This window comes from Eublepharis macularius, chromosome 6 (genome assembly GCF_028583425.1).
Source record: "Eublepharis macularius isolate TG4126 chromosome 6, MPM_Emac_v1.0, whole genome shotgun sequence".
Lineage (NCBI taxonomy): Eukaryota > Metazoa > Chordata > Lepidosauria > Squamata > Eublepharidae > Eublepharis > Eublepharis macularius.
In genome coordinates, this window is record NC_072795.1 from 5,068,887 (window position 1) to 5,093,163 (window position 24,277).

At 46.9% G+C, this 24,277-nt stretch overlaps 1 protein-coding gene across 3 annotated transcripts in view; it reads left to right on the forward strand.

Annotated features, from left to right (window-relative positions):
- TNK2 (tyrosine kinase non receptor 2) overlaps positions 1-24,277 on the forward strand; it is a 132,037-nt gene that overhangs the window by 43,629 nt on the left and 64,131 nt on the right. Inside the window, exon 1 of one of the 3 annotated variants that reach the window (XM_054984140.1) lies at positions 9,009-9,093. The exons of the other annotated variants lie outside the window; for them this stretch is intronic. Within the exon in view, the coding sequence (XP_054840115.1) occupies positions 9,031-9,093 (63 nt within the window). The 5' untranslated portion in view covers positions 9,009-9,030. Of the gene's footprint in view, positions 1-9,008; positions 9,094-24,277 lie in introns of those variants that run through there. 3 annotated transcript variants of the gene reach the window in all.

The following is a 24,277-nucleotide window of genomic DNA, read 5'->3' on the forward strand; positions in this document are numbered from 1 at the left end:
TGCCATCCAGCCCTTCCACACCCCTCTGCCTGCCAGCCCTTCCATGCCCCCTCTGCCATCCAGCCCTTCCATGCCCCTTCTGCCTGCCAGCCCTTCCATGCCCCCTCTGCCATCCAGCCCTTCCATGCCCCTTCTGCCTGCCAGCCATTCCATGCCCCCTCTGCCTGCCAGCCCTTCCATGCCCCTCTGCCTGCCAGCCCTTCCATGCCCCCCTGCCAGCCAGCCATTCCATGCCCCCCCTGCCTGCCAGCCCTTCCATGCCTTCTCTGCCTGCCAGCCCTTCCATGCCCCCTCTGCCTGCCAACCCTCCCATGCCTCCCCCCATCTGACAGCCCTCCTCAGCCCCAGGTTTCTAGAGCCCATTGTATTTTTTCTCACATCTAGCTTTCTTGCTAATAAAATATTCTGATAGCTACATGGCACCCAGGAATTCGCCCCCATAATGTTTCAAAGTGACAGTGTTAAAGGGGAAAATTCTTTCTACAAGCACTTGAAAGGTAGGGCTTTCTGGGGCATCTGGCAAAGGTATTTCGCAATTAAGGAGCCACAAATGAGAAGGCTCTGTAAGGTCTAGTTTCCCCAAAAGATACAACTCAGTGCAAGGCCTCCCCTGACGATTGAAGGGCCCAAGAAGGTCGGTGATGAACTCCAAGCTGTTTGGATAGCTAGTGATTATCCAAGAGTGATGTGGTGCACCGAGAGCTCAGCGGTGGGGTCGGTCCTTTGCTTGCAGGGATCCCAGGTTCAATCCTTGACATCCTTCAAGGCTCGGTTTCTTTCCTCACAGGAGTAGGGAAGCCCTCCACTCAGTGCTTTGGAGAGCTGCTACCAGTCTGTGCAAAACTGCAGAACCAGTCAGACCAGAAGCACGAAGCAGGTCAGAGCTGCTTCATACAGAGGTTGTAGTGGCAGGCAAACATTTAGGTCTGAATAACCATGTCCAGCCTTTGGTCAAAAGGCTGTGTACATACTCCTAGTGATCCCAGCTGACCTGTGGAAGAGGCCAGCACCAAAGTGGGCCAGAAGGCTGGTTAGTCCTGATCGTCTCCCAGAAGTGTAAACAGATTGAGAGGGGTGAACTAGATGGTCGAGATTCCTTGCAGGTTAATGATTGGAGGAGGGGGAGATGAAGAGAGCTGATACTCCGTTCTTCAGCAGCAAAGCAAGGAAGGAAGGAAGGAAGCGTTTTATGGAGGTCTGGCAGTCGGGGGCAAGCATGGTTTGGATGGTAAGATCCGGGCAGCTGAGTAAAATGGTGAGGGGCATAGGTGGGGGGCGTCTGTCTCTCTTGCTTCCCAAAAGCTTTTCCTCTGCTCTGCTGTCCAAAGCCTGTTTTTCTCTTGAATAACCTCCGAACAGTTGGTAGCAGGGGTAGCCGTATCGAGAGCCAGGGTCGATTGGTGCGGGGAAAACAGATAAATCTGAACGGTGCCTTTTGGATTTTCTGTTCCAAGCACCCCAACTTCCCAGAACGGCCCTGATTTGGTGACCCAGTGAAGTTTGTGGTGCATCTGGGTGTACTGTGCGGTTTGGCTTGCTTACGAGAGCCAAACGTGCTTCCGGTAGCACGTCTGTAGGCTGGACTGGATTGCGGGAGGCTTGCGGTTTGTCCTGGCGGTTGGGTTAGACTAGACAGTCCTCTTGATCCCAAGTTTCGATAGTTTTATGAACAGCAGTCTCCAAGGAGTTGGAGCACCTTTCTGAAGGAGCCTTTTCCCAGATGCTAGAATTTGTGCACAGGGCTGGGTGTGTATCTTGTGATGTTGAGTGTGGAACTTTTGTTGAAAGACCAAGCAAGCTTAGAGCCAGAGAGGGGATTGAATAGGATGAGCAGCGCTACATGCAGGTCCTTGCCTCTCCCCGATCGGTGAAAGAAGAATGAATTATGCAAAGCTGGACCTGATAGAAAAAAGCGGACAATCCCAATTCTTTCAACTGAATGATTCCAGTGACGGGTCAGGGCTGGCCCTGGGGACTGCCAGTAAATTCTCAGTGAATCAGTACAGACTGGGCATCCCCATGTGCCTTTAGCTGTGCCCGGCAGTGCCTGGCAACCCCCCCCCCCCCACACCAACACACACAACCCTCTCTCACTCGGCAGACAATGAATGTAAATCGAGTTGGAGGGAACTGGAGCTGCATATTGAAGAGTCCTTATGACATAATTGGGTGCAGAATACTTCTGATTGTTCTCAGGAATTCCACACACGTGCTCGCCGTTTGTGAATGTTCCACGCAAGGATTGTATTGGCTAGTCTGAGATGAGGGGGGGGGTGCCGCCCTAAAAGTCTCAGATTGTGTGTGTGTGTTTTAAAGCAAGTTTCCAGCTCGTTGTAACCACAGGAGACATCTCTGTGCCTGCTGCCTCCTCGCTTTCGTCAAACGATGATCTGCCTCCCCAACCGTGTCTCGCTTACATTAGCGCCCCTGTTCATAATTCAAAGAATCCATAACAGTTGTGGCCGGAGGGGTCTGTGCAGTGCACCAAACGAAAATGCATTTGCCTAGCGCAGTCGACAGGAGATTGGCATGCAGGCCGTCATAGGGGCTTTGCAAAGTACGAACCTGCGGACTCCGTCGGTTCGTTCTGATTCATTCATCCCGGTGACAACGCATCCGTTTTGCTAGAGAATTTCAAGCATCTTGCAGGGCTGATTGTAAACAGCCTCCCCCCTCCCTTCCTAGTAGGAACCAGATGGTTTTGAGGCAAGCAGCCGTGCCCCTGCTGTGTATCTGAGGGAGGCCGAGGACTGTTTCTCCAAACTGCCCGCAAGAGACCTGCGTCCTTAGAAAAACAGGATAAAAAAAGATACAGCTTAGAGCTGGGATCTGACTTGCTCGTGTCAGGGCCGTTGACTTGATTTTCAGGCTTTGTTGTTCAGAACGGGTTCCAGGCTGAGCCCTGGTGAACCCTGGTTTAAATTAAACCCGGCTTGAAAAATTGTTTCCTGCATTCCTCTGGGACTTTCCGGAGTTCTCTGATTAGGGGCAGAAACCGGAGGCATGAATTTGCTGCCAAATACAGCTTGCTTTGTGAATGACTTGGAAATGTTTTGTTCCTCTTTCGAAGATCTACAACAGCTAAAAGGATCTCTCCCAAACTAGTGAATGGTCAGCAAAACAGCAACGTTAAATTCAGTAGGAAAGAGCAAGAGTCTAGTTGCACCTATAAGACTAACAAAATTTGTCATATAGTATGGTAGGCTGGGCTCATTCGTGGGGGGAACGCGCCGGAACACAGTTCCGGCAGTTCCCCCAAAAGGTCACTGTCAGGTGGCCCTGCCCATCTGATTTTTCGCCATTTGGGGCGGGGGAACCCTCCCTTGCCCAGCACCGACCCGATCCCAGCCGTTTCAGCCCGATCCAGGCCCAAAAGGGCCCAAAATTGCTATTTTGGGCCCATTTCCGTCATGATCGGGGCCGAAACAGCTGGGATCAGGGGGCATTTGGGGCCCATTTTGGCCTAGATTGGGGCCAAAACGGCCCTGATCGGGCCACTGCCAGGTGGGGGAACACGCCCCCATCTGGCAGCAACCGAATCCCGGCCATTTTGGGCCCAATCAAATCAATTATGCTAATGACACACTTCCGGTGATGGCAAGGGACGTGGCATATGCTAATGAGTTATGCTAATGAGTTCCTGCAGCTCTTTTTCTACGAAATGACCCCTGATGGTAGTTTACTTTGGTATCTGAAGAAGTGAGCTGTGGCTCACGAAAGCTCTTACCCTACCACAATTTTGTTACTCTTATAGGTGCTGCTGGACTTTGGCTCTTTTCTGCTGCTACAAACTCACATGGCTACCCATCTTAAGCTATTAAATTAGTGTAAGTGAATGAAAAATGATGTTAGTCGGAACCTGGTGTTCCATGTACGAACTCCAGAGAAGTGGGTTCTGGCGAGGAAAGAAATCTTGTTGGTGTTATGGGTCGCTTGGTGAAAATGTGTTGTGGCAGCCCTGTGTTGAGAATTAACGGGAAAGGGTTTGAAAAGAACATGGCCACTATCCCAGTGTCTTTGTATACATCTGTGGTGCTGTCTGTATTTGCAAGTGGGGTATACAGTTGTGGTCATTTCACATCCCAAACGATGCTGCAGAGCTGGGAAAGTTGTAAATTAGGGCAACCGAAATTATCAAAAGGGTTTTTTGTAAATAAAGAAATTTTATTTTAAAAGAGAAGATGCGAAAATAGAAAGTGCATAATAAAAGATTATATAAACACTACATTGAAAATTGAATTGAGACTTCTACAGTCTTATATAGTCAGTACATTTGGAATTGGTTTGAGACTTCTACAAACACTGCTTTTAAGATTAAGATTACATTGAACTAATAAAAGAATACATTCAAAATTTGCTATAACTGAACATAATTGTCTAATAGCTCACCTTCCCTCTCCTTCGTTACTTTTAGTTATTCAAACTATAATATCAGCTTCCCCCCACCCTTTGAGTCCTTATGCTTCATCTTACTGTCTTTAGACTAAGGGCCAAACTACAAGTGACGCCTGACACAGGTTGGACCCTTGTCAGCTTCCCTCAAGTTTTGGAGGGAAATGTAGGCAGCTTGGCGGAATGTTGGACAAGTGACAGTTGAAAAGTCCGTTGGGCAGCAGTCGGAGAGCCGAGCTCCAAGACCAGGACGCCTACATTTCCCATCAAAACTTGAGGGAAGCTGACAAGTGTCCAACCTGTGTCAGGCCTCACTTGTAGCTTGGCCCTTTAAGTTGCCTTAATTAATGTTAATTTCTACCTAAATAGTCAAAGAAATCCTTCCATTTCCCCCAAAATTCAGCTGTCGGTCTACATAAGTAGTTAATTTAGCCATCGATGCATATTCATAAATCTTCTCCACTTTGACACATCAGGTCAAATACCTGTTTTCCATTTTGCCGAAACTGCCGGGGAGTAGATTCAGGACAGGTGAAAGAAATAACTTTGCAACAGACTGCCTCATTTAAGAGAGGAGCCATGGTTCAGTGGGAGGGCACCTGCTTTGCACGCAGAAGGTACCAGGTTCAAGTCCTGGCATCTCCTGTTTAAAAAGGACCAGGCGCTAGGTGATGTGGAAGACCTCTGCCTGAGAGCTGCTGGCAGCCTGAGGGCCAGGCTACAAGTGAGGAATGACACTTGAACGGCAAGTGTGTTTCTCCCCTGTTCACTTGCCCTCCACTCAATCCACTTGCCGTTCAAGTGTCATTCCTCACTTGTAGTTTGGCCCTCAGTCGACAATACTCACTCTGATGGGCCACGGGCATGACTCGGTATAAAGCAACTGCATGCCTGCATCATTAACTCAGGACATTCACTGCCATAGGGAATTAGGCAAATTTATTGAGTATAGGGCTATTGACAGCTAATAAGTATGATAGCTAAATAAAGCCTCCACATTCAGTGGCAGTATACCAGATGTGGGAGGGTGTTGCTTTCAGTACCCGCATGTGGGCTTTCTAGCGTTATCTGATGGGTTCACTTATGAAAAGCCTATAGATAGACCCCTTGGCAGACCCGACAAGGTTTTTCTCCTTATTTCGGCCCGATAAAGAATCTTTTCCTCCAGCTCAAATTGGCTAGGGAAAGGAGAAGATGGGTCTGCCTTCCCAGGCTAACTACTGCTTGGCTCACTGACTCGAGTCACCTACACCTGCTTGCACCTGCTCTGTTGCCTATGGAAAGTGGGGGCTCTGGGCTGCAATGTTCTCTTCCGGGGGAAAAGCCCAAGACCCGACCGAGTACTGTAACGCATAAAAATTACAAAGCATGAATTGGGCTCGGATGCCACGGCCAAGTGCCCGCACGTGCCATGACAACCGTCACGTGAGATGATCCTAGCAGGGGTTTTGTGCGTTGGGCTGCTCAGAAATGATGTCTCGTGGGGGGGGAGACTGTGCCAAGCTGGTCATTAAACAGGACAGCAGGTCAGCTCCCTGGATCTTGCTTCTCCCAAACTGATGTTTCTCTCCCTCCCTCCGGCATCCCTCTACTGAAACGTTCAGCTCCAGATCCGGCCAGCTGTTCTCCCCTGGGACACGCTGGAAGACAAGAAAGCAGTGTTCAGGCGCCAGGGCAGTGCTCGGCTTGGAAGAGAAACAAGTCCGTAGCATAGGCGGAAGTGCCCCCCCCATACACCGCCAGCCATCTGTCAGGTGCATAGACTGGGGAGCGTTCTAGGAAGCGCTCTGCCCCTTCCCAGCAGGCCTGAGTGGGCTGCCGAGCAGGATGAGACCCTTCCCACTCAGTTCTCAGTAGCAGAGCTGCAGAGGTTCCCGTGCCAGCAGTAGAGACCAGGCACTGTGAGGTGTGGGCTGTTGGCTTCAGTTCTGACGGATTGGCCTCCCTGGGTCGCAAGCAGCCCGGAGAAGTTGGGGGCCGGTCACAGCTCCCCTGCCCCAAGGAACTAGGGCTAATATTTTTTTCTGCCAGCTAATGATGCCCGGTGGTTGCATGCAGTGGGGTTGCCCCATAAGGCTCCCCATAACACGGTGCATCTTTGTGGCTGCATGATTGCTTAGCGGTAGCGTGCATGTAACTTGTGCAGTCGGTGGGAAATAAACCTTCCTTTGGGCTCCAGGCTTGTGTTTGAGTGTGTGCTGGAGGGGGAGGTGGGGAAATGAAATGTTGCTCCAAGTTCAACCGAGTTCCTTCTCAAGAAGGTCTCAATTGCCTTAAGTGCCCACGGTTTCACAGATCAAGTGCATTTCTGTAGGTTTCCTCACTTTGCGTAATTCATTCTGCTTTTGCTAATAAGCAGAGAGGTGTGACGCAAAGCTCCGCATCCCAGTTCCCTAGAAATCTTGTCCCACTTCCTTCTACGTTCCAGGGCTTCACCAGAAATCGCCCACATCCTATAGAACCTCTCTCTGCCGCACAAAGGGCTTGCAACCTTCTTCCTTTTAAAAAGAAAACAAAAATCAAGGCAGACTGATTTCTCAGGAGGAAGCAAGTTGCTAGCCACGGTGCGGGTCCCAAAGTAAAATCTGAAAAATGCAATCTCTGTAACACCTGTTATTAGGACCAGAAAAACTACACAGAATAGGATGCAAGCTTTCAAGTGCACTAGAAATCTGCATCGTGCTTATAATGAAAAATGTTTAAAAAGAGGAAGAATAGCAGGCTCTACCCTAATACAGAGGAGTTAGCTATGTTAGTCTGCAGTAGCAAAATAGCAAGGAGTCCAGTAGCACCTTTAAGACTAACCAATTTTATTGTAGCATAAGCTTTCGAGAGCCATAGATCTCTTCGTCAGATGCATTGTCAGCTTTCCAGAACCACAGATCTCTTCGTCAGATGCATCGTCAGCTTTCCAGAACCACAGTTCTCTTCGTCAGATGCATCGTCAGCTTTAGAGAGCTGCGGTTCTCGAAAGCTAATAATGCATCTGACGAAGAGAGCTGTGGCTCTCAAAAGCTTATGCTACAATAAAGTTGGTTAGTCTTAAAGGTGCTACTGGAGTCTTTGCTATTTTACCCTAATGCAGAATCCTAGATGGAGTATTTTAGCTGGGAAATCGGGGAAGCCTCAACTAAAATGTACTCCTTGGTTATATCCATGAGTTTTTCTAGATTAAAGCCGACTTCAGCAAATGCAAGAAGTGAGCTGAAAAAGTAGGAGATGTACGGCTACTAGAGGACGAGCCAGGATTGAATGGGAACAGAAAACCGAAAAGGTTTGTGGAGACCACTCTGGGTTGCAGGCCACACCAGCTTTGCCACTTAAGCAAGACGTTTCCTTTCTGTGGGCCTCTTAATTCTGCCGACGGCAGATCAGCCACAAGGACATATGGTACTTTTTAGAGAATCAGCCATCTTCTGAAGGAACTGGAGGTGGAGTCTTCATCTTTCCCGTTGACGCACTTGAACAGTTTTGTCCCTATAAATGCTGGAAACAGAGTTTGCCTTGGTTGTATCACCTCCCACAATCGGCGGCTCTCAGCCTTCGACACTGTGGAAAAGTCCAATTTCCAGCATGTGCGCTCCGAGCTGAGAACTTGCATGAACTCAAACCCTGCAAGGATAGCAATGCAGTCTCTCCGTCCTGGTGCATCTGGCATGTGTGCTGTCGGGCTGAAGCCGAGGGATACGGCTCGAGCACCCTGCAAAGGGGTGGAGAAGCTTGAGAAGCTATTTGAAATCCCAGTCAGAGGCCCACAGGAAATTGCCTCTCCAGCCCGCAGTTAAATCTGACCTCTTGGCAGCCGGTCAAAAAAGCGTTCCCTGTGAATACCATAGAGTCTCTGTTCCAGCCTAGCGGGCAGGCGAGGGAGTGATTCCCTGGGGAGTGAACGGAGGAGAGGAAAGAGGAGGAGAGGATACGCAAACAGACACACGCTCGCAGACACACAGATCTCACACTGTGCTGTTGTGGAAAGTGACACGATAACCTCCTCTCCAGTCCTGGCAGCAGAGAAGAATCCCCAAGCTCGGATCTGGCAGGTTTATTATTCCGCTGGACACCCGGAAGGTTGGAGGGTTTTGCATTTGGACCACTTTGCTTTCTCCTCTTTCCATCCGGAGCAGCAAATTGAGATTCCAGACAGACTGCGACACAACAAGGAAATCCCGGGGCTTGCTGAGAGTTAAGTCTCCTTGGTGAAGCTTTCTGCCTTGTTTTCCCAAGAGTTCGCAGCAGCATGGAACAAGTGGGCTGTCAAGCTGTCAGGCGGATCGGCGGGCGGCTGTCTGGGATCACCGACTGGAGATGTCTCAACTAGGATGGTGCTGTTGTGGTTCGCTTTGAGATCCCTGTTCTGGCGTGTGTGTGGCATCTCCCAGAGGGCCCCTGGAATTTGGATTTCTGGTGTTCTCCATGGATCGCCTCTTCCCCCTCCGACATGCATGGGAACAACATTGCTCACGTGGCCCAGCTCTGGAATTCTGGTGTTTTTTGTACTGGTGGTAACTGGGGGTAGTTGGAAGATCCTGCCACGGTGAAACATCCCCCTCTCCTTTTATGGTGTGGGTCCCTTTTCCGAAAGGTGCGTCCATCGGATCAGGAGAGGAGGGGAATCGGCTTCCTCTTTGCATAGCAGAGATGCCGCGTTTTGAGGTTTTGCGGCGTTCCTTCCCGTTCCTGGCCCGCTTCCGCGTTTACACGGTAAGAGAAGACTGCTAACATCTCCACTGGCCCTAGGGAACCTGTCCCCCTCCCCCCCTGTTCAGTGTGGTTCTTTCCAGGTTGTCTCCCATTACTGTATCTGCCATCTATTTGCAAGTGTGGTTTAGCTTGGCTTCGCTTGGCTGGGTCCTCTCCAACTTTTTTCTCTGCAGACGCCTTTCAAGTGCGCACCTGCTCTGTGCTTGCAGTGGGCTCACACTTGCGTGCCTTTTGCACACTACGACACATCTCCTCCAGCTAAATAGCTCAGTCGATAGTGGGTTAGACATTGAATGGAAGGTCTTGGGTTAGATCGCTTCTTGGCGGGGATACAGGTGATGGACTTCTTCTCGCCTGTTGGCTCGTTTTCTCATCTGTTCCTAAGGAATAATTGGGACCTTCATTCATTGGAATTCTGATAGAAATCATTAGGCATGCTTCCTTTCTCCCTCTTAATTCACCGGAATCTTTCATTTTATTACATTCTTTACTGCCACAGTTGTGTGTGTGTGTGTGTGTTAGGTGTCATCGTGGCCTCCGACCTATGGCAACCCTATATAGGAAAGACCTCCAAAATGTCCTATCGTTAATAAACTTGCTCAGATCCTGCAAACTGGAGGACGTGGCTTCTTTTATTGAGTCCAGCCATCTCGTTTTAGGTCTTTCTCTTTCCCCAGGATTATTGACTTTTCCAGAGAATCTTGTCTTCTCGTGTGATGTGATCAAAGTACGATAGTTTTGCCATTTTAGCTTCTAGAGGGAATTCAGGCTTGATTTGATCTAGTACCCACAACTGCCGTAATTGTTTGCACTATAAACATTGCTGTAAAGGAATTGGATTGGGGAGGGGGGACACACTGAAATGGTGGTCCATATTTTCAGGCACAGTGAAAGAGCGTCTTCTTTGTATCCAGAAGTTCCCCGTATCAATCTCCAACTTCTCCAGTTAAATGGATCAGGGAGTGGGTGATGGGAAAGATCTCCGCCTGAGATTTTGGAGAGTGGCTGCCAGGCCGAAAATGCAAGACTGCCCTTGAGAGACCAGAAGTCTGACATAGAGCCAAGCTACAAGTGACGCCTTACACAGGTTGGACACTTGTCAGCTTCCCTCAAGTTTTGATGGGAAATGTAGGCGTCCTGGTTTTACAGCTTGGCTCTCCATTACAGCTGCAAGTCCAGGATGCCTACATTTCCCATCAAAACTTGAGGGAAGCTGACAAGTGTCCAACCTGTGTCAGGCGTCACTTGTAGCTTGGCTCTTAGTGTAAGGCAGCTTCAAGTGTTCTCGTTGAACAAGTCATTTTGCGGTAATGATAATAATTACACATTTATCTAGAGCTTCAAAGGACTCCGCACAAATGGTCTTGTTTTATTCCATACGACAGCCCTGTGAAGTAGGTTAATAGTAGTATTCCTGCATTGCACAAAGAGGCACTGCGAATTTAGTGGGTTGAACCTGCAGCGCCCCGATTCATAGCTCAGTCTCTTGACCGCTTTGGCGCACCTGGAATTTGGCCTGCATTTATCATCTGCAGACGATAAAGGGCCTCTGTATGATATATTGTCGAAGGCTTTCATGGCCAGAGAATGATGGTTGTTGTGGGTTTTCCGGGCTGTATAGCCGTGATCTTGGCATTGTAGTTCCTGACGTTTCGCCAGCAGCTGTGACTGGCATCTTCAGAGGTGTAGCACCAAAAGACAGAGATTTCTCAGTGTCAAACTGTGGAGAAGATGTTAGCAAGTAATTTATATCTACTCAGGAAGGTGGGTTCGGGTTGCGTCATCCTGTAAGAGTTTCCCAGGGTGTGGAATGCTAATGGAGGGAGGCTTCACTGTATCCTGAGGAGGTTCTTTTGCATATGGATTGGTGCTTGATATGCTAATCTTCTCTGCAGGGCTATTGTCGGGTACAGAGTGTTTTGTTAGCCTGGTGTTTTTCAGGACTGGAAACCAGGCTCTATTCATTCTTAAAGTCTCTTCTTTCCTGTTGAAGTTGTGCTTATGCTTGTGAATTTCAGTGGCTTCCCTGTGCAATCTGACAAAGTAGTTGGAAGTGTTGTCCAGTATTTTAGTGTCCTGGAATAAGATACTGTGTCCTGTTGTTTGAGTTAGGCTATGTTCAGCCACTGCTGATTTTTCAGGTTGGCCAAGCCTGCAGTGTCTTTCATGTTCTTTTATTCTTGTCTGGATGCTACGCTGTGCGGTCCCGATGTAAACTTGTCCACAGCTGTCTTTCGGTGCTACACCTCTGAAGATGCCAGTCACAGCTGCTGGCAAAACATCAGGAACTACAATGCCAAGACCACGGCAATACAGCCCGGAAAAATCACAACAACCATCGGCCTCTGTCTGAGTTTGTATAACAGCAATAGTATGGGTTGATAACAGGGTGTCACAAAGAAGCATCTTCTTTTTCTCCTGGCTGAACTGTGTCCCAGGCCCAGCATCAACACCTCTTTGATAGGTGTGGGGCCCTTCATGTCCCTGCCTTGCAGAAGGGCAGCCTGTTTTTTCCCACACTTGGTTGCAACCTTTTGTATTTTTAGCCTAAACTCCACCGCAAAGAATCCCAATTGTTACTTTGCAACTTCATGTGGGTGTAATCTGAGAATACCGAGGCCCTGTTCTGAATTCACTGTCCAAGAAGGAGAAGGGGTGGGTGTGATGAAACGAAGTTGGCGGAGGGGTTAGGGTGGGGAGGCCTCCCTTGCAAAACCAAGGCATGATGGCAGAAGCAAAACTATTTCTCCTGTTGGTTGCATGCTCGTAATACCGAGCCCGCTTGGAGGCTGTTGTTTATTTTATTTATTTACATTATTTATAGCTCTTTAGTACGACTCAATCCTCAGTGTATGGACTTACTTCCAAGTGTGCATAGGGGTGCTGCTTCAATGGTATGCTCTTGGCTGCCACGTAAAGTCTGTGGCAGAGAAAGAAATGGATTTGGAAAGTGATTTCGGAAGAGCTAGGTTTGGAATCGAGTCCTCTCGGGCTATTTTATTTATATACTTTACTTATAACTGCAATAGCGTTCGAATTGCATAAATCAGAAATCTGAAACAGAGCTGAAATCAAGCGCAAACATTAATATGACGCATTAAACAATGCGACAGTTACATAGTAGGGTCATGCTTAAAGCAACGGATAGTACGTACTGTATGCAGTAGTATAGCTTACAGTCCCTGTCCCTTTCCCAAAGGATCTTTTTGAACCATTTTGTTACCATAGCTAAGGATGCAAAAAGGAACATGATATTTTTCTCCTCTTGAACTCCATCTCTGGCTCCTGTTTGTGCCCTTAACTGTTTAAGGAACCGGGGCTTCCAGCCCGGAAACCCAAGGGGTGCATTTTGTGTCTCTAGCAGGACTTCTGGGCTGTCCTTGTCCAGAAGCCACCCAACCAACTCCACCAGAGAAACCACCCTTCTCATTTAGGTTTTATCTGTCTGTCTGTCTGTCTGTCTGTCTGTCTGTCTGTCTGTCTGTCTGTCTGTCTGTCTGTCTGTCTGTCTGTCTGTCTGTCTGTCTATCTATCTATCTATCCAATTTATATTCTGCCCTCCCCACAGAAGCAGGCTCAGAGTGGATTACGGTATGATAAAAAGCATTTACAGTATAAATTAAATTAAAACAGTTTAAATAACAGTATAAAAAAACATAGTATAAAATATAAAATAGCAGCTCTCATTAACGGGGTAAAAGAGCTAGATGGTAGATGCATTTGACAGGGAAGGAATTTGATCTCCTCTGTTTGGTTGGTGGCCCAGCCTCAACCATACGCCTGGCACAACAGCTCTGTCTTACAGGCCCAGAGAAAGGATGAGAAATCCTGCCGGGCCTTGGTCTCATCCGACAGGGAGTTCCACCAGGTTGGGGCCAGGACTGAAAAGGCCCTGACTCTGGTCGAGGCTAGGCGGGCCTCCCTGGGGCCAGGGACCACCCGACAGTTGCTTATTTCCTGATCGTAACATCCTCTGGGGCACATAGGGGGAGAGGTCAGGTTGCTAGCTCCAAGTTGGGAAATTCCTGGAGATCTGGAGGTTGAAACCTGGAGAAACCCGGAGAAAGTGGGGTTTGGGGAGGGAAAGGACCTTGGCATGGCATAATTCCATAGAGTCCACCCCCCCCCCAAAGTAGCCATTTTCTCCAGGTGAACTGATCTCTGTGGCCTGGAGACCAGTTGTAATTCCGGGAGATCTCCAGCCACTACCTGGAGGCTGGCAACCCTAGGTAGAGGCGGTCCCACAGATACACTGGTCCCAGTCCATGTAGGGCTTTATAGGTTAACACCAAAACCATGAATCTGATTCGGTACTCCACTGGCAGCCAGTGCAGCTTCAGTGTTCCCCAGGGGCTACCCCAGAATGGGAATTCTTAAGCGGTAGCTGCATGTTGGGAGACTCTTGATTAAGAAGGGAGCAGCCCTAATCCAGTGACAGATGCTGGCTTGGTGTGCAGAAGGTCTGAGATCCAGTCTGCAGCATGTTTTTGTAACAGGCATTGGGAAGGGGCTCCCTCTGCTGGAGAACTGCTGCCGGTCAGAGTTGAGAATACCAGCGATTGCCTGTCTCAGTATCAAGCCGCAGCTTCTTGAGTTCACGCTCAGCTGCTTTGAGGGCTTCTTTTTAAAACTGAGAAGCAGCATCTGTCTGTCTTGCTTTTTTATCTCTCCGTTTCTCCAAAGAACAGACTACAGGTTTCTTGCTCCACTTCCCCTTTATCCTCACAACAGCCCTGTGAGGAAGGTTAGTCACAGAGAGAGTGACTGGTTCAGATCACGCAGTGAGTTTCCTTGGCCATGGGTAGATTTGCACCTGGATCCCTCCAGTCCTAGTCTAGTGCTTAAGCCACTGAGTATTAAAGTAATAATTAAAAGTGAATTTCCTGAAAGACGTCTTACTTTCCATTGCAGAGCATGCGCAGCTACAGTAGAATATTGCGTGTCTGTGTGTGTGCTGGATTGTGTTTCTAGTTTGCATTGGGCAACCTTTACCTACATCTGCATCGCTATACATTTATATCCCACCTTTTCCTCTAAGGAGCTTGAGGACGCCTGCATGGCTCCCCTTTCTCCATTTTATCCTTACAACAACCCTGTGAGGTAGGTAAAGATCCAAGGGAGACTGAATGGCCCAAGGCCTCCTGGTAAGCTTCATGCCCAAGTGGAGATTGGACTCTGAAATACTTGTCTGATACTTTAACTCGGAAAAACTCACATTCACCAAGATTCCTCTGTTAAGATACTGAGCTTTTTTGTAGATGTCCAGAGAGACCCCAGCAGATCTTCTCAGGACAGAAAGATTAAAAACGGTCTATCTGCTCTGAGCAATCATAGAAACTGGTATCTGGGAGGAAATGTTCCCCGGGATTCCTTGTGCTTGTGGACAGCGGTTCATTATCTCAGTGCTGCCCCACTTGAGAGGCAGCCGTTTGTCTCTTCGTTATCTCAACAAACCCTTGATCTTGGTGCCTGGGGAACAAGCGTTGGGTACGGAGGCCTCCTTCGTGCCAGCAAGCCAAGTAGGAACAGCTGGGGTTGTAAGCCAGACAAATAGCATTTCAAAATCGAGCCCAGATGTGTAACGAGGAGGGTGATTAGCCAACGCTTGGACCGCAAGCCAAGGATAAAACACGATTCTTCGTTTCTCAGCTTGCAAATCAAGACCAGGTGCCATTTTTTACAACTAGTCTTCTGCCAAAAAAATAAATAAAAAGCAGCGTTCCACAAAATAATTATTTCTTTAGCAAACCTGCCTTTCTCTTCTACAAGGATGGCAAAGGACGTTTCCAATCAGAGTTTTAAGATGATACGCTCACAATCCTAAAGCAAAGTCCAATCAAAGAATGCAGCAGCCCAAACCGAGTACCACCTGATCAAAGAAAGCCGAGTGAGGAATCAAAGCAGGTAGGCCCACAATGCAAGCCCCCTCCCCTGAAACAAAACCCAGTTCACAGTCTGGCGAAACACTGACCAGGGTCGATTCCAGACGGCCCTCCCCATCCCGAAACGTCACACGTTGTCGTGCGGAAAACGCGAAATATCGCGTTTTCTCGTGCGAGTTTTGCGCGACGTCGAAAAACGCGATATTTCGCGTTCACGACGTTTCAGGATGGGGAGGGCCATCTGGAATCGGCCCTGGAGGGAGCTAGAGGAACCTTCTTTCAGCATGTTGTTCCAGTAAAATTTCCACAAAGGCTCCTTTTCACAGCCCTCAACCGCAGGTCAGGTGGTTGACTGATAATGTCATTGTTGCTGTCCTTGCAAGACAATAGAGACGGAGTATTTAGGGCGTTAAAGATCAAAACCAACCCTTTGGATATAACTCCAAAGTTCGACGTCAGCCAGCAGTGCTGGCAAATTGTGCTGCAGCCTGGCCATATTCTCTAAAGTGGAGAACATGTTAAAATATTGTAGTACTCCAGAGGAGAGATGAACTTCTATAGTAGGAGGGAAGGGCTATGACTTGGTGGTGGAGCACACACTTTGCATGGAGAAGGTGTCATGTCCGAGCCCGGGGATCTCAGGTGTGAGGGTTTCTGCGGCCAAGAATTTGGAGAGCCTTTGCCAGTCAGAGGAGACAAACTGAGTCAGTTGATTTGTCAGATTTGGAGCAGCTTTTCAGGGGAAAAGTTTCTTCTTTCTATAGAGCTTGTTATCTATGCAGGGGGAGCTTTCTGCACACTGCTAGCTTGTGCATCAGGCAGGGTTTATTCCCAAGTGAGGCTGGAGCCGGACCGTAGTTTTAAGACAACTGGAAGGGGTTCAAGAGGCTTTGTTGCCCATGACCTACATACATGTCCGTCAAGTGTAGGGAGACGCAATGTGACCTGGGAAGCATAGTTTAAAAAGACAGAGCTGGAAGAGATCGCTCCTCAGAGGGTTTGTTAATTTCATCTTCGCCTCCTGGAAGGCTCTGTCAGTTTCACTTCTCCAGTCTAAAACTGTGTGGGATGGCAACCAGAGGGCAGCAAGGAATGGAAGTGGGCTGGAGCTGGAGCCAGGCAAGGACCTGATGTTATAATGGGCTGAAGTTTCCCTTCAGGCATTTCACGGCCCCTTCACAAAGCTCTACTGTATAGAGCCTTTGCCCTGCTGCTGACTCTGTCTTTTTAAACTACCCTTCCCAGCTACCATTGCATCTCCTGACACGTCTTCTTCATATGTCAGATGTCTTGTGTAGAAAGACTCTTTGTTGAACAGGTTTTTGAAACCATTTGGAATCTGCCCAACCTGCTTGCTAGACATGGAAGTGCCCCCCCGCCGGAAGAGCAATTCTTTTTTTGACCCTATGACAGACCCCCCCTTCACTCCCCCACTCTGAGGAAAATTTTCTATCCAAAATCCACGTTTACCCACTATGACTGAGCAGCCCTAAATAGGGTGTCTCTGTTAGTTATTTTAAAGTTGTAAAGCTGTGGCTGTAAAGTTCCTTTTGTCTCACCCTTGGTTAACAGTTATATTTTTGACTTTTTACCCCAGCCCAGGACTTGATAGGGGAGAAGCAGGAGCCCTATCTCCCTATCTTCTTCCTTTTATGAAATGACACTAGAGGCTGAATAACTCTCAAAAGAAACTATTAAACAGGCAGGGATGGAATATGGGCAGTCAGGGGATAAAATTTCTGAGGTAAAATTTGTTGCTAGAACAGAACACTTTAAAAGTAAAAGGCAAAACAGTTTTCCTGCACCTTAGTTTCAATGTTTACAGTCCTTTAGAGGTGTTTTGTTTCATATTTTGGTTAAAGCAACAATATTTCTTCACAGATTTCTCTTTTCAACTGAGGTGTCCTGATATTAGTTCAACACTGCTTTCCTTTTACAACAGACCCGGGGTCCTCTCAGAGCCAAACTCCCTTTAGACACTGGGCAGGAATTCTTCTTCACCTAAGAAGATAAAACCCTTCTTCACTTAGCTTGAATGGGAGTCACAACTTACTACCCGATCCCTCTGTGCCAAAAACACACAAACACACACACATCCGGTTCTGTTGTGGATGTGTAAATAGGTTTCAGCTGGTGTTGACTTTAATACTTAGAATTCTTATCAAGAATTGCCCCTCAAAACACCGGTGTTAGTTAGGGCAAATGTTCTCTTTTCCCTCACACCAGAGGGGGATTTGTTTGACCTTCCCTGTCAGATGTTTACAGACACTCTTCTCAAATTTTAACTCAACTGAAAAAATCCTGTCAGCACCAACTGTCATTCTGACTAGCCAGTCAGAGAGAGAGAGGGGAGCAGTCTGTCAATCAATCTCCCTTCCAGGCAGTTATTGACTCCTTCCCTTCCACTCTATGAGTGCCACTCTGTGGAGATCTTTTGTTAAAGCGAATTCTGTCACAAACTCTTACAACTCTCAGAGAAAACAATTCTCTGTCTCCTGGCTGTGTGGGCAAAAAGGTTGTAGCTGTCAAATGGTATAGCCCTGTGGGGGGAATGGCTCTGCCACTTTTTCTGAATATGTGGATGAGTTCTTGGCTCTGAAAGAAGAGTGTGTAGGGTTCAGGTTGTTTTCCCCCCATCAGGCTATAGCTGAGGACTTCCAGGTCCTCCAAAGCAAATATGTCTGAATCAAGTTGTGTTAGGGTTCCCCAGACCTGACTCTGATCTTTGCATAGTCAAATGTGACATTTGGGATCCGAAGTTCCCAATGGTGCCGAGACCCAATTCCGTTTGGGATTGAGATGGGGGAAGAATAGACATCAGCTAGCCTCCCTTCACTCTTTTCCTAGGCTGAAACAACTGGGTTGGGGGAGAAATGCTTATTTGCTTGTCTGTGGGGCTCCACGTGCATAATGGGAGAAAAGGCCTTGGCATTGATGTCTCACTGCATACAGAGATTTAGAATCGGAAAAGAATGTCATGCATTATGGAAACTTGAGAATTTCCATTTAAAAGCAAGCTTCTAGTCTGCTAGTCAGCTGTGAAGGAACTAGAAAAGAACTGTAAAGATAAAAAAGTCTCTCTAGGGACCAAGATCAAGATAATCCACACTATGGTATTCCACATTACTATGTACGGATGTGAAAGTTGGGCGATGGAGAAAGCTGGCAGGAAGAAAATTGATTCATTTGAAATGTGGTGGAGAGTTTTGCAGATACCATGGACAGTCAAAAAGACAAATAAGTGGGTTCTAGGTCAAATCAAGCCTGAATTCTCCCTAGAAGCTAAAAGGACAAAACTGAAGCTATCGCACTTTGTTCACATCACGAGAAGACAAGATTCTCTGGAAAAGTGCTAGGAAATGTGGAAGGCAGCAGGAAAAGAGGAAGACCTAAAACAAGATGGCTGGACTCAATAAAAGCAGCCACGTCCTCCAGTTTGCAGGATCTGAGCAAGTCTGTTAATGATACGACCTTTTGGAGGTCTCTCATTCATAGGGTCACCATAGGTTGGAGGCAACTTGACAGCACATACACGCACAGTCCATGTGAATCAGAAGAAAAGACCAAGCATTGTAGAAACCAAACAATCTTGGCTTTTATTTACAACTAAGTTTTGCTAGGTAATTTCAGCACGTAGGAGTATTTGGGCTAATGGCGAGAAGTCATAGAATGAGCGAAAATACAGCCAGAGCTTCATTGGTTTTCCGTTCATGCACTTCTTTGGAAAGAATTCTTGGATTCCTGAGAAGCCGCTCTTTTATCTACAGATAAGTTTCTTGTTCTCGTTATTTGGAAACAGACAGCCCCTGCTATTCAGTTAAAACGTTACAGTTCCTTTTTTGTACATGTTGTTCAATTTTATCCTGTCCACCTCCAGGCAGCCCAGGGCAGCATCCACTTTATCTTCACAAAAGCATGCCTGGTCCAAGTGCGCTCAGGGCCAAGCTACAAGTGAGGCCTGACACAGGTTGGACACTTGTCAGCTTCCCTCAAGTTTTGATGGGAAATGTAGGCGTCCTGGTCTTGCAGCTTGGCTCTCCGACTGCTGTCCAATGGACTTTTCAACTGTCACTTGTCCAACATTCCACCAAGCTGCCTACATTTCCCGCCAAAACTTGAGGGAAGCTGACAAGGGTTCAACCTGTGTCATTCATCACTTGTAGTTTGGCCCTCAGGGACCTTCCAGGCATAGGGTGGCATTTGAACCCAGTTCTCCTGGATCCCTTATCTAACACTCCGATCAACCATCCAGCCAGGCTACACTGGCTTGCCTTCTGCCTCCCTGCTTGGATATCTATCCAGATGTTGCGACTCTTCTATAGAGGTCTTCTGTGGCATGTTCGGAAGGGCAGCTTGCTCCCAGATGAACTTGCCCATCATTTAAGATTTCCATTCGAGGTTTTCCTTCTGGAGTTTCCACCTTTTAAAAAAAAAATAATGTTATTTTCCAAACATTTTAACATACATAAGAAATCAGAAAATGATATAATTACACTGGGTATACGAATTGAACTATATACATCAGGTCTGTTAAAGGCCGTTTCCACACACATTGAATAATGCACTTTCAATGCACTTTAGTTATCCTTCAGAAGTGGATTTTTTGTTCCACACATGGAAAATCTGTTACAAATGTGCACTAAAGCGTATTGAAAGTGGATTATTTAATGTGTGTGGAAACGGCCGTAGTAACATTAGATAATATAACTTGCTATGTTGTTGTCCATATTAAAGTAACATGATGGCATTGTGAATTAAGATTGTAGGGAATTTTATTATTTATATCTATATATTTCCAGCATTCCATATTAGATTTCAGTGTCTGTAAGTGCCTGATACGGTGATTTTGTTAGCTGTGACACATTACTGGAAAGGTATTCTAAAAACGGGTACCACTTCTCTAGAAAATTTGTTGCTTTAGGATAGTTTATTGATTCTTGAGTTTCCACCTTCTTGAGAGTAAGGCCTTCTCTGTGGTGGCACCCAATTATGGAACTGCCTCTCTGCGCAGTTCCCCTGGCACTTGCTCAGACATCGTCTGGGGGGAAAATGTGTTCTGTGCCCCTTCTTCATCCTTTAAAAGCCCCGGATGTACAAGTTCTGTTTACTTTTGAGGTGCCCCTCGAGTCTCGTCCAGTGAGGTCTTTCCAGACATTCGAGAACCCTGCTATATACTTAAATGAATATACACACCTAATAATAATAATAATAATAATAATAATAATAATAATAATAATAATAATATACCTAACGGTCTTTTCATCCTCGAGGCGTTTAGTCTGTTGATGTACCCAGTAGGGATAGCAATCTCCAGGTGCTGCCTGGAGATCTCCTGGAATTACAGACTACAGAAATCAGTTCCCCTGGACAAAATGGATGCTTTGGAGGGTGGAGTCCATGGCACTATACCCCGCTGAGGTCCCTCCCCAAACCACATCCTCTCCAAGCTCCACCCCCAAAATCTCCAGGAATTTCTCCTTTTTCCCTTCAAAAAAGTTCTAAAAAGTGTTTTAAAAGGGGACTGTATAACACGAGCTGGTGTGCGTGCGGCGACTAAGGCTGAATGTCAGAGGCCTTGATAGGAATCTTGCTTTCAATGAAATCCAATCGAAATCAATGGGTTTAGACTGGAGTAACTCTGCTTAGGATTTCACTGTTGGAGACACAGCGTTGTATAATGGTTAGAGTGTCAGACTAGAGGCAAACCGGGTTCAAATCCCCGCTGTGCCGTGGAAGCTTTCTGGGTGACTTTAGGCTAGTCGCATACTCTCAGCATAACCTACTTCACAGGGTTGTGAGAATAAAACGGAGAATGATGGAAGCCCCTTTGGGTCCCTGTTGGGTAGAAAGTGGGATAAAAATGAAGTAAATTCTATCTTGAGCTCGCTCCGTGGTAATAGGCAAGCTGTTCTGTCTCTCAGCCTTTGCCTTCCATCTGCAATATGACTTCATTGATACCTGCCTACCTTCCAGGACTGTTGTAAGGGTTACAACAAGGTAGTGTATGGCGAGTGCTTTGAACGCTGTGTAAATGTTTAGTATTTTTGTATTATTCCAGGGCTAAGAGAGCACTGATTGGAGAGAGGGAAAGCAAGTTGAGAGGTGTTGGAGGTCTTTTCATCCCTTCTCCAACTTCACCCTGCCCCCCCCCCCCACACACACAAGCCTCCCTGATCTGTGACTCGATTCTTTGCCGGTTCTTAGCAACCCCAACCCTTCCAGATGGCCGGCACGACGTTCCAAAAGGTGCAGCTGCAAAGTGCGTTTGCAATCCAGAAAGTCCCATTTCTGCCCAAAGCCTTGCTTTCTCATCACGATCGCTGAGTCTCCCCGATGCAGAATCCAGACGTCTTTTGGCGCTAATGTTTCCGTCCCCGACCTCTCTGGCTGGCAGCCTCTGGGTGACCGAGATGCTAGTGCGGGGGGGGGGGCCTTCAGAGGCGGAACAGAAGCCTCTCTGTCCCCCGCACGTGCCTCTGGGATGCTGGGATCTGGGCCAGGAGAGCCATTACTGTCAATTAGAGAGAGCTGGGGGCTTGAAAGGGCCGGCTGCCTTCTGGGAAAGGCGAGGGCCATCTGCCTCCATTCTCTTCAGCCCATTCCGCTCCAGTGCTTGTGACATGTGAACCCCGGCCAGCACGGAAAGGGGACGCCGGCAGAGGATCCTCTCTAACAGAAGCGGTTGTTCCAAGCAGCTCCAGAGAGCCAGCATCAAAGCTGCTTCGTTCCTTCTTCTGGCTTTTCTCTTGCACAGCGTTCTGACCTCTCTCCCCTCTCCCAACCCTCCATCCAATAGGACTGCACTAAATGCTTTATTCCTACAAAAAACATGGGTGTTTTAGACACACACACATGCACACACCGGGGATTTGAGCTTTAAAAATAGCTGGCCGTTTGGGGTAATGGTCACAGCGTCAGACTAGGAGCTGAGAGACTCAGTTTGGAGTTACCACGCTGCCATAGCAGCTCACCGGGTGACCTTGGGCCCATCATATACTCTCAGCCTAACCTACCTCGCAGGGTGGTTGTGAAGATAAAAATGGAGGAGAGCAGAATGATGTGTCCTGATTTTGGTCCCCGCTTGGGAAACAGGCGAGGGGTATAAATGAAGCATGTAAATAAACTCTCAGAACACATGTGGTTGAATGCTTACAATGCAATCCTAAAAAGAGTCATTCCAGTCTAAGCCCATTGAAATCAATGCCCTTAGACTGGAGTAAGTCTTCTTAGGACTGTTAGTTCGCTAAGAATGCACAATTACCATAAGGACAAATTCAGATACTTTCTCTTTTTTTGGAATGGATATTTTATTTCGGTTTACAAACATAAAATATAAACTATAATCCTTTGTATTCAATATCATATACTTATATGGAACTTAAATTTACTTTTAATATGTCACTTCTACCTAAATACTTTTTTTCGATCTTTTCCATCTGTCATCATATCTCATAATATTTTTATTAACAGATAACATTTTTATTATAAGCCTGTATTACCTCTTTCCTTCTATCATTCTCTGTATTGATTTAATTTTATTCTTGATTTTCAGTTATATAATTGAAAAAAAAAAACACCTTTCCTTTTTTTTTTTTTTGAAATTCTGAAATCGGTCTGTTATGTGTAAAAGATAATGACAAATTCAAGATACTTTCCTAGCCCGCTGTGTGTCTGTGATTGATACTGCTTTTGGGTTCTGGTTTGGCCCAACTGATGGGTGATTCTGTCTCATTTCCTGATAGCTACAACCAAGCAATAAGGGGTTCTCTCACAGTGTGCATTGATGGTGCTGTGAAAATGATAACATAAGCCAGTATTCCTCTGTGGGCTGCCTTACGCCTGAGCACAGCGTGGTTTATATTTTGGCCATAAAATGCCACCGGGCTCCTATTTACTTGTACCAACTCAGCCAGCCTTCTGGAATAATCATTCTACTGAGCTCTCTAGCTGGCTCAATTCACCCTGCCCAAGGCTGTGTAGAGTGGCTTAGAACATTGGAATAGATTTAGCAAAAATGGGGGCAGTTACATCAGTACCTGGCATCATGCTCTGGAATCCTACATGCTGATCCTGGTCGGCCAAAGTCAGTAGCAGGACATCAGGAGAAGGCAGGTTGTTCTTCCCATGTGAGTCCCTTGTTTTGGCCAGACTTCTACTGGGGGAATGAGCAGTCTTTGGGGTGGCAGCCTCCCATATGTTCCAGCAGCTTTTGCCAGGGCGATGGGATCCCATTTTTCTCATCATGGTATACTCTTGTAGTAACCTAGGAGACATATAGCAAAGAGTCCAGTAGCACCTTTAAGACTAACCAACTTTATTGTAGCGTAAGCTTTGGAAAGCCACAGCTCTCTTCATCAGCATGACGAAGAGAGCTGTGGCTCTCAAAAGCTTATGCTACAATAATGTTGGTTAGTCTTAAAGGTGCTACTGGACTTTTTGCTGTTTTGCCACTACAGACTAACACAGCTAACTCCTTTGGATCTAGGAGACATATCGGTCATTACAGAGAGCCAGTATGTTGTAGTGGTCAGAATGTTAGACTAGAATCTTGGGTTCGATTCCCCACTTTGCCATGGAGTGTGCTGGGTGACCTTGGGTCAGTCACCCATTCTCTATCTAACCAACCTCATAGGATTGTTGTGAGGCTAAAACAAAGAGAATGCTGTAAGCCATTTTGGGTTCCTAGTAGGGAGAATAATGGGGTATAAATGAAGTAAAATAAAAAGTAGATAAATAACTCTCAAGGGCGCTATTGGGTGCTATAGAAATAAGGTACTTCAATGGCCTGCCTTTGAATTACCCAGTCCCCTGGCTTTCCACAAACTGTACAAAACCAAATGGTTCAGGACGGCTTTCTTACTTAGGTAATAGGACTGTGTTGTAAAGAAAGGGTTTGAAGAAATGCGTCGATAAAGGGCTAGGAACTGTAGACTATACTACTATGCACTGTTTGTTACGGCCATTTATTATGTCATGTCAAATTGTTGATGTTTTGTCTCGACATCGTTTTAGCTCTGTATCAGGTTTCACTTCTTTTTCAAAATTCTACTTCCCTTACCCTACTGTATTGTTTATTGGATGTCCGAGCCATTGGTCCTATTGAATTGAGTAATCCGCCTTGAGTCTCAGAGAGAAAGGTAGACTATAAATAATGTAAATAAATAAAGTAGAATGACAGTCCATTTGACCAAATGGAATGAAGGTCTGTTATGAATTCCTTGCTGCTTGTAACAGTTTATGCTCAGAAGAGACTGGATTTTGCTACTTGTGTCTGGAAAACTGCACTTCTGATGGGCTTCGAA